Genomic DNA, 10,267 nt, shown 5'->3' with positions numbered 1-10,267 from the left:
ATTATTGTTGTTATTATTATATTAATAATTATAATAATAATAATAATAATTATTATTATTATTATTATTATGTTATTATTATATTCATAGTATTATTATTATATTATTACTATTATTATATTATTATTATTACATATTATTATTGTTATAATAATAATAATAATTATTATTATTATTATCATGCGGTTCCCCTCGTTGAACCTTCTCTGTAGATGTAGACGTTGAAGCCGTCGTAGCTGGTCGGAGGTCTGGGGGGCAGCCAGCGCAGCTCCAGCAGGATGGGGGGCAGTTTGGTGGGCAGGACGGGGGCTTCGGGGGGGAGACCCATGGCTGAACCGGGCTCGTTGGAGTCCTCGTACTCCGACACCACGGCGTTAACGAACTCCTCCTCCCTGTCTGCAGGAGACGGGTCGGTCGGGTCCAGCCAGTAGCTCTGAGTCTCCGTCGACTCGTTCACGGCGTTGATGCCTGTCAGGTTTTGTGTTGGGCTGAAGGGAACCCGAGTAACAGCTCCCACCACCTCCTCTGAGGTGTTCTCCTCCTCCTGCTGCTCCTCTATCGGCGGGATGTCCCGGGCTTGACGGGAGGCTCGCTGGATCTCCTCGCCCCCCTCAGGAGGAACCACGTCTGGGGTTTCACCCGGCAGCGTCCTCTGGCTCAGGTGCACGATCTTATGGGAAATGTTGAGAGGGGGGTAGGGCACTGGGACCAGAACAGAGGGGGACAGGTGAGACCAGAACAAGACAGGTGAGACCACAAAAAGACAGGTGAGACCACAACAGAGGGGGACAGGTGAGACCACGACAAGACAGGTGAGACCAGAACAGAGGGGGACAGGTGAGACCATGACAAGACAAGTGTGTGATGTCTCAGTGTCTCACCTGTCCTGTGGTGTACAGGTGAGTGTGTGATGTCACTGTGTGTCACCAGGGCCGTCTGGTACACTGTGACCTCAGAGATCAGCTGGAAGGTGATGTTACGGTAACACACGCCAGGTAACCAGTGTTTGAACACCGTCTTCCCTTTGTAGAAATCTACGACGACACAAAACAAAGATCATTCAATGAAACTCTTTAAACTCTTTAATCAGAGAAAGAAGCATAAACACAGTAAAACAGTCCAGAACAAGAGAAAGTACTGTGTTCAACATTTTAATAAAGTAAAAGTACAACAAGTACTAGAACCTGATGATCCTGTGTTACTGTATTATCTTCTTTAGAGTAGAAAGAAGTAAACAAATGGCTCCCAACACAACCCGCTGTCTGGAGCGTTCATTTACAGTTATTTTACGTTTTATTAACACTATTCTGCTTTATTGAACTCTGTTAAACACATAATACAATATATTTGGTATATATATATATATATATATATATGTAATGTTTGCAGGAAAGTTCAGAAAATACACTTTACAAAGATTACATTCAGCTAGTATTTGGTATCTGCTACATTGACCAGTAAACTTCTGGTTTCACAGTAAAAGTCTTCCACTACCTTCACATTAGAGGGCATTTATTGTGAAGGACATACAGGAAGTGATGGGTTAAAAAGCTCAGATAAGTCATTTCTGTTGTTCAACTTTGAGATGAAAAGAAAATGCTAGAATTGACGGAAGGAATCAAGGTTCCATCATGTATAATAGTCAGTGTATAAACATGTAATAACTGGTTAATAACACTCTGTAATGCGCAGAATTAAGTCTTTATGTATTTGTTAACAACTTCAAGTGTTAATAAACTGATAATAAATGATAATAGGGTAAAACACAGCTGTAATAATATTAAATGTCTAAAAACGACATCACAGTGAGTTATAAACCAGAGTTTATATAAATATTATAAGATCATGTTCTTTGAAAAATGAAGATCATTTTAAGGTATAAATTAAGATGTAGTAGACATATGTAGTAGTGTTTATCTATGTATATGTAATATCTATATATAATATGTGTACCTTTGTAAAGCATGGAGCGGCGCTCCGGTCCTTCGGTGAAGCTGATGTTCACTCTGCTGAAGACGTTTCCTGCTGGAGGTTCCATCTGAAACACGACGCCGGTCTCTGGAGACTCTTTATAGTCTGAGATGTGGACTCTGTGGACAGGAAGTGGTTCTGAGGAGACAAAACAACACACTTTAAATACAAATATAAAATATTCACATGTTGATTATGTCAAATGTGCTTCTGGTATAAATGTCAAACGTAGGTTCTCCTCTTGAAAGACATTAAAATCCTAAATAATGTCCGTATTAATAAGCAAACCTATGAAAATATAATGAATTTAGTTTATGAAACAAGGATCATTAATAATAGTGTTTAATAAAAACACTTCAATATAAATCAAGATCCTCAATCATTATATATAATTAATGGGTTTTATCTATTAAATAATAATAATAGGCTTTTTCATGTTATTTGGCCATACTCCTAAAATCTAATCTAAAATATTCAAATAATTAATTACAGAACAGTAAATGGTTAAATTAATGAAGTTTTAGGGTAAAATATTATAAGATTAATTTACATCGTATGTACCAACACAAATATATATATTTTACAAAGAAGATGAACATTGAATGATGAGGTGATCCACTCCGAGGACTCCGGTGTCTTACTGGTGAGCACCGGGATGGTCTTGACGGGTCTGGACCAGGTCTGTCCCAGTTTCACCAGCAGTCCCACCGTGTAGCAGAGACCGTGGAAGGACGTGTTGAACACCAATGGCTCGCTGGTGTTCACGAACTGGACCAGGATCAGTCGAGGCTCTCCGGACAGCTGAGCGGCGAACGCCGTCACGTTGTCCTGGAGGTCCGAACGCTCGAGTCTCGCTACGATCAGACCTTCATCGTTTAGAGACACCTGGAAGGATGTCACGCTCTGAAACGAGAAGTCTTCATTACTAAAACACTCTGAAACAAGAAGAGAGTCTTCATCACTAAAACACTCTGAAACAAGAAGAGACTTCACCACTAAACACTCTGAAACAGGAAGAGAGTCTTCATTACTAAAACACTCTGAAACAAGAAGAGAGTCTTCATCACTAAACACTGAAACAAGAAGAGAGTCTTCATCACTAAAACAGTCTGAAACAAGAAGAGTTTTCATCACTAGATATAAAACACTCTGAAACAAGAAGAGTCTTCATCACTAGCTATAAAACAAGAAGAAACAGGAAGGAAGTTTTCATCAGAAACTATAAAACACTGAAACATAAAGATAATAATAATAAATCAAAGGACGTTGGCTCCATCGTTTAACCCTCAAACCAGTAAATTATAGCAAACATCATAAAAACTTGACGTTCTGAAAGAATCTCAGTTAATGTGGTAGAACTATCAACTTCATATACTACTTTATTGAATAGATATCTATCTACTATCAGAAACACTTTAATAAATAAACTTTCGTTATTATGCAGATGATACTCAGTTATATCTATCGATCAAGATAAACCAACCAGCTCCCTAAACTTCAAGCAGTCTTCAGGACATAACAACCTGGATGAGCTGCAACTTCCTGATGTTAAACTCAGACTAAACTGAAGTTATTCTACTAGAAACCAGTTATCTGATGATATAGTTTCTATAGATGTTATGATCTGCATCCAGCAGCACCGTAAAGAATCTCTGAGTTATCTTTGATCAGGATTCGTCTTTTAACTCACAGATAAAACAATCTTCAAGGACTGACTTGTTTCACATAACATTTAATAAATCAGGCACATCCTGTCTCAAAGAGATGCAGAGAAATTAGTTCATGCTTTTGTTACCTCTAGACTAGATTACTGTGATTCATTATTATCAGGCTGCTCTAATAAGTCTCTTAAATCTCTCCAGTTTCAAATCTCTGACTCCCCCTCTTCCTCCTCCTCTTCTTCCTCCTCTTCTTTTCCCTCAGCCACCTAATTTTCCTTTTTCAAACGCATGAAAACAGAAGAAAAACAAACTAATAAAAACAATATTTCATCACAAGTCTCAGAACTCCCGACCGGGTCTGACTATTACCTGGTAAATAGTCCAGTCTTTTATATTTCCTCTTTATGTTTTTATATCGATCAATAAAAGCGTCTCTGAGAGCATCGATATTAATAACTGGAGATGAGTTCTGCTTCTATCTGATCTCAGATCAGCTGATTTCCTGTCTGATGATATCTGCTGTTTCATTAAATGTGACGGAGAGTCGACTCCTCGCTGACAGGGCGAGCAACAACAACAACACCCGGTTTGGGACATTTAATATTTATCTTATTGTCAACAAAATCCACGATGCGTTCACAAAGTCGGTTCCTCAAGGCTCAGTTATTTTCTTTATTCGTACGCTTCCCTTTGGTCACCAAATAAGTAGATATAATGTAACTTATTATGCAAATGATATGCAATTCTTTCTGGTGTGTCTCGTGTCAACGTAATTTCAGTCAGAGCTACATTAGCATGCTAACATGTTCACAATGACAACGTTGATAATAACGTTTACTACATTCACCACCTTAGCTTAGCTAATGTTAGCACGCTAACACACTCACAATGACAACGTTGATAACAACGTTTACTACATTCACCACCTTAGCTTAGCTAATGTTAGCATGCTAACATGCTCACAATGACAACGTTGATAATAACATTTACTATATTCACCACCTTAACTTAGCTAATGTTAGCATGCTAACATTTTCACAATGACAACGTTAATAATAACGTTTACTACACTCACCACCTTAGCTTAGCTAATGTTAGCATGCTAACATGCTCACAATGACAATGTTGATAATAACGTTTACTACATTCACCACCTTAGCTTAGCTAATGTTAGCACGCTAACATGCTCACAATGACAACACTAATAATAATGTTTACTACATTCACATTAGCTTAGTGTGTTAGCATGCTAACATTAGCTAATTATCCGTAAACACAGAGTCCAGCAGAGGCTGAAGACAATGTAATTCGTTTAAAGTAATAAGATCGCATTCTCATCCAAACAATTAATAATTCATTAACTAATGTATTATAAATATCAGAGATTTGGAGGAATCAAAATTGTGCAATTAATGAACAAAGTGACAAATAAGATGCTTCCAGATGAATTTATGTTTACAAAACAAAAATGTAAAGTCAAAGGAGTTCATTTGTGGAACAGTTTTGAAAAGGAACTAAAAATGTGTACTGAATTACATTTGACATTTAAATATGTATTTATTCAAAAATACGATGATGAGCACTGGTGTATACATAATTCTTTTGTTTGAGACTTTTGGGGAATCTATAATGTTTAAATACTGTCTTTTGTTTCTTTGTATAAATCAGTAAACACATTAATAACAGTGAGCAGCGCTGACGGACAGAGATCTTTCTACATAAACATAACCAGACATCGTCCTCAGAGAGACGACAATAAAAACATCCACGCCGACTCATTCAATTCATGGCTGCTCTGCTGTTGCCATGGCAACAGAGATGAAAGGCCGGGTGGGGGGAGATGCTCAATATGTCCGATTCCGGCATCACCACGGAGACGATGCTGATGTGGTCGTCCGCCCGTAAACCACGTCCACACGATCAGAGACTATTTATAGACGGTCATTGATGAAATAAGACACTTAATCAATATTCATTCAAACAAACTGGAACAACCTGCTTCTATCACTCAACATCGACATTATCGTTATTCAAAAACATCTGTCTTCATCCTTCACCTGTGTCTACGTAGTTTGTCCAAGTCTATCAGAGGTGATTTACAAATAAAGTTTGATTGACTTCATGGCTATTGAAGGCCATGAGTTGTGGTTTAAAGTTCCAGAAAACACTGCGGCGATCGGATGATTTTACATCCATCAACTGTCAGTGACGAAGACGAACATGAACTGAAGTCACATGTGAGGACATTTTTAATGTCTCTGTAGTGTCTCTTGGTGAACGGTTTGTATATTTTAAAAAACAATTACTCCATAATTTTGTGTTTTCCCACAAAAGACAAGCAACAAAAATTAATTTCTGCTCCTTAAATGAATACAGTCTTTTCAAATATAAACTTCCAACTTCACCGTTCACAGCTTCAACAAAACTACTTAGTTTGGTTTAGACAACTAAACTACTCAGTTAGTTTGAGACAACAAAACTACTCATTTAGGTTTAGACAACAAAACTACTTAGTTAGGTTGAGACAACTAAACTACTTAGTTTGGTTGAGACAACTAAACTACTTAGTTTGGTTGAGACAACTAAACTACTTAGTTTGGTTGAGACAACTAAACTACTTAGTTTGGTTGAGACAACTAAACTACTTACTTTGGTTGAGACAACTAAACTACTCAGGTTTAGACAACTAAACTACTCAGTTAGGTTTAGACAACAAAACAACATAGTTAGGTGTAGACAACTAAACAACTTAGTTAGGTGTAGACAACTAAACTATTCAGTTAGGTTTAGATAACAAAACAACTTAGTTGGGTTGAGACAACTAAACTACTTAGTTGGGTTTAGATAACAAAACTACTTAGTTAGGTTGAGGCAACAACACTACTTAGTTAGGTTGAGACAACTAAACAACTTAGTTAGGTGTAGACAACTACACTATTCAGTTAGGTTTAGATAACAAAATTACTTAGTTTGATTTAGACAACTAAACTACTCAGGATTAGAAAAATATGGTGTTTTTTGTTAAAATTCCTACTGAACAAGTCATGTGCCAAATAAATATACGTTGACTTCTGGTTTCACATGAGGAACAATCATCGGTCTACTTCGTTGTTCTCACACAGCCAGCAGCTCTTCACAGCTACAAATAGTAGATGAGAATAAAAACAATGGATTATATTTAATCAGTCGCATGTTTTGTGTGTTAAATCAAAGTAACTAACCATGAATTAGAATATTTCCCTCTGCAATGTAGTACATTACATTACATTACAGTCATTTAGCAGACGCTTTTATCCAAAGCGACTTACAATTCAGATTCTATCACATTTCTACACCGTAGGCACAGCTACGGGAGCAATTTTTGGGGTTAAGTGTCTTGCTCAAGGACACATCGACATGCGACTAGCAGAGCCGGAGCTCGAACCGCCGACCCTCTGATTGAAAGACGGCCCTGCTATCCACTTAGCCACAATCACTTTATAATTGTACAATAGTACAATTATAAAGTAGCATAATGAGAAAATACTCAAATAAAGAATCTTAAAACTTACACTTAAACTAGAAACCAAACAGTGAAAACCAACAAAATCGTCATGAGAAACACACACACACACACACACACACACACACACACACACACACACAGCTCTGTATGAGTGAATGAATGGAGTATTTGACCCTGTGTGAGTGAGTGTGGGGGGGATTGGGGGCCTCAGGCAGCTGCCTACATTATCATGCAAACCTCCAGCTTTTCCTTTTCTTTAGGCGGGGGGGTGGTGCTTTGGGCCTCTGACAGATCCAGCCAGGAGAGGACGGGGACCTCCAGAGTCCATTAGACTATGAATGAGCTCCACTCTGACGGCTAAATGTTCACTTTTCTCCATGAGGTTTGGTGGGACCGACTTCATGTAGGTTTTTCTAAATAAAGAACAGAGCTGTCAATCATCGGCTGCGACGTCTGATGAAATTAATATAACATTTTCTGGAAACAACAAATAAATCACCAAAATCGAGTCACCGGCTTCTGCCAGAGCTTTCTACCACATTTGTTGAAGAACATTTCCCCCCAAAGCAGAGGAAACTTTCACACTTTCTGAAGTAAAGACTGTTCTTTGTGGTGCTGAAACTGATAGCAGTTGTTCTCTAACGTTCCCTCCACCTCATTTTTAAAAGAGAAAACAAGTCCACTTTGTATCTGTGAACCTGTTTTGCCAAAGCAGACAAAGAATGAGCCCAACGAGGTCACCGTGCTGGCATCAGCCAACGTCTCTCAGTCCTGTTTGTGGGGCAGCACTCGAGCAAAATGTTCACGTTTGTCACTGAAGTCTGGAGAGACTCGAGAGGTGTTTGTGTTTCTTTGTCTCTACAACAGATGATTGACAGTTCTCTCCTTCATCTTTAAAACAAGGGCTGAAAACGTCACATTGCTTCTATACAAACAATAAAAAGGTCCACTTATTGTCATCACAAACATCACAGTTTGCTCAGTTATTTTTGTCAAATGAAATAATTAATTTTCACAAAGTGCAACACTAAAGGATGATATTCACTTTTCTCAATGAAGTCTCTTGGAGCTCAACAGGTGTTTGTTTGACAAAGACTCAGTTTCTTTATTTCTTTTCTGTTACCGACACTTATAGGTCAATTGTGACTAAATGATTGAGTAGTAATTAGTTATTGTTTTATTGATAATGAAAATGATTTCTATTTGGGTGCGCTAAACAAACAAATCATTTTGAGGTTGTTTTTCTAAACAACAGCTATTAAAGGGTGTGAAATGTGAAGGCAGTAATCTTCCAAATCCTGCTGTAAACCTCTTAACCACTGCTGGGAGTAAATCAGATGCATAATAGAATATAATATAGTACAACGTCTATTTGAATTAAAGCTTTACGGAGAGTTTAAAACAAAAACTGCTGTGTAACGTAGTTGATAATCCTTACTATTATCAACTACGTATAATTATTACTGTCAGGGTTAATCCTCATATGTTAAAGTGCACCAATAATCTGAGAATACAATCCATGAGGTTCAACAAAAATAATCTGAGGACAAGAAAAACCTACCATGTCACTAACTAAGTTAGTGACAACTTAAGTAGTTCAGTTGTCTCAACCTAACTTAGTAATTTTGTTGTCTGAACCTAACTAAGTAGTTTAATTGTCTCAACCTAACTAAGTAGTGTTGTTGTCTCAACCTAAATAAGTAGTTTAGTTGTCTCAACCTAACTAAGTAGTTTAGTTGTCTAAACCTAACTAAGTTGTAAGCTGCTTCCTGTCTGCTAACGTTATCCTGAGGATAGTTTAAATGTTCTTCTTTACGTTGGTTTATCACCAAGTCTAAATTTAATTTCACGAGTAGCTGTTTTGAGAAACTGAAGTCCGATTTGATTGGTTGTTTATCTGATGACCATGTCACCATCCTGGATTATATCCAACATGCTGATACTTCAAACCTCATTCTCTTCATGCAGATAAATGAAGATATTTTTTCAAACTGTGTAGATCATGAAGTGTCTCCTGTCGTTAACATATTATTATGTTATTAACTCAATGCTCTTATAAATGTATACATGAGGTAACAAATCAACGCCTCCTCAAACAACTGTTCAGATGATTTCATTAGAAAAGTTTCTCCTAATTTTTCATGTTTTCCTCCTAAAGTCCAGCAACACATGTCAATTTCAGCTTGTTACATGAATAGACTTTTCAAAATAAACTTCTGGCTTCACAGGACACAACTCTAGAAAATAAAACCACTTCTTCTACTATTGACCTTTGAAAGCTCTTATTATGATGCTAAGCTTCCAGCTGATTTTTTCTTCTCTCAGAGGACCTCTGTCTCTTTAACAAAGTTTAGTTAGAACGTCTTCTGAACTAAAGAACATCTGTTAGTGACGAGCACGTTATCATTGATCACATGTTTGATGCTACACAGCAACAACAACATGAGTCTCTCTCTACCTGATCTCTACTGAGCATGTGCAGACCAGAACTACACACCTGTAGTTTTGTTTCTGATAACATGGTGACATCTGCAGGAGGAGAGCTGGCTAATGTTAAAGATTTTAATAATAATACCAGAAGATGTCAATAAAGTGAATATTTCTGGGTTTTCCTCAACACTTTGATTCCTTCATTTAAAAACAGATGTCAGATTACATTTTATAATATTGTCAATTCATTGTACTGTGGTACTGTGATACTGTCTGTATGCTGTGGATGTGGAACCATGTTGTTCTTCAGACAGACGAGTGTGTGTCTGTCTCTGTGTGTGTGTGTGTGTGTCTCTGTGTGTCTGTTTGTCTATGTGTGTGTGTCTGTGTCTGTATGTGTGTGTGTGTCTCTGTATGTGTGTGTGTCTCTCTGTGTGTGTCTGTGTCTCTGTGTGTCTGTTTGTCTGTATGTGTGTCTCTGTGTGTGTGTGTGTCTGTATGTCTGTGTGTATGTGTGTGTGTCTGTGTGTGTCAGTGTGTATGTGTGTGTCTGTGTCTCTGTGTGTGTGTCTGTATGTGTGTGTCTGTGTGTCTGTGTGTCTGTATGTGTGTGTCTGTGTGTCTCTGTGTGTCTGTTTGTCTGTATGTGTGTCTGTGTCTCTGTGTGTGTGTGTGTCTGTGTGTCTGTGTGTGTGTGTGT

The 10,267-nt window shown here is 37.8% G+C and overlaps 1 protein-coding gene across 1 annotated transcript in view; it reads right to left on the bottom strand.

The window, feature by feature from the left end:
• ptpro (protein tyrosine phosphatase receptor type O) overlaps nucleotides 1-10,267 on the bottom strand; it is a 40,890-nt gene that overhangs the window by 29,328 nt on the left and 1,295 nt on the right. The window contains exons 2-5 of the mRNA XM_031878852.1: nucleotides 2,613-2,874; nucleotides 1,954-2,109; nucleotides 882-1,034; nucleotides 185-702 (exon numbers count right to left, since the gene is read on the bottom strand). Coding sequence (XP_031734712.1) covers nucleotides 185-702; nucleotides 882-1,034; nucleotides 1,954-2,109; nucleotides 2,613-2,874 — 1,089 coding nt within the window. The remainder of the gene's footprint in view (nucleotides 1-184; nucleotides 703-881; nucleotides 1,035-1,953; nucleotides 2,110-2,612; nucleotides 2,875-10,267) is intronic.

Source organism: Anarrhichthys ocellatus, unplaced genomic scaffold (assembly GCF_004355925.1).
Source record: "Anarrhichthys ocellatus isolate YVR2014 unplaced genomic scaffold, GSC_Weel_1.0 scaffold206, whole genome shotgun sequence".
NCBI classification, from domain to species: domain Eukaryota; kingdom Metazoa; phylum Chordata; class Actinopteri; order Perciformes; family Anarhichadidae; genus Anarrhichthys; species Anarrhichthys ocellatus.
This window is presented reverse-complemented; position numbering and strand designations above follow the sequence as displayed.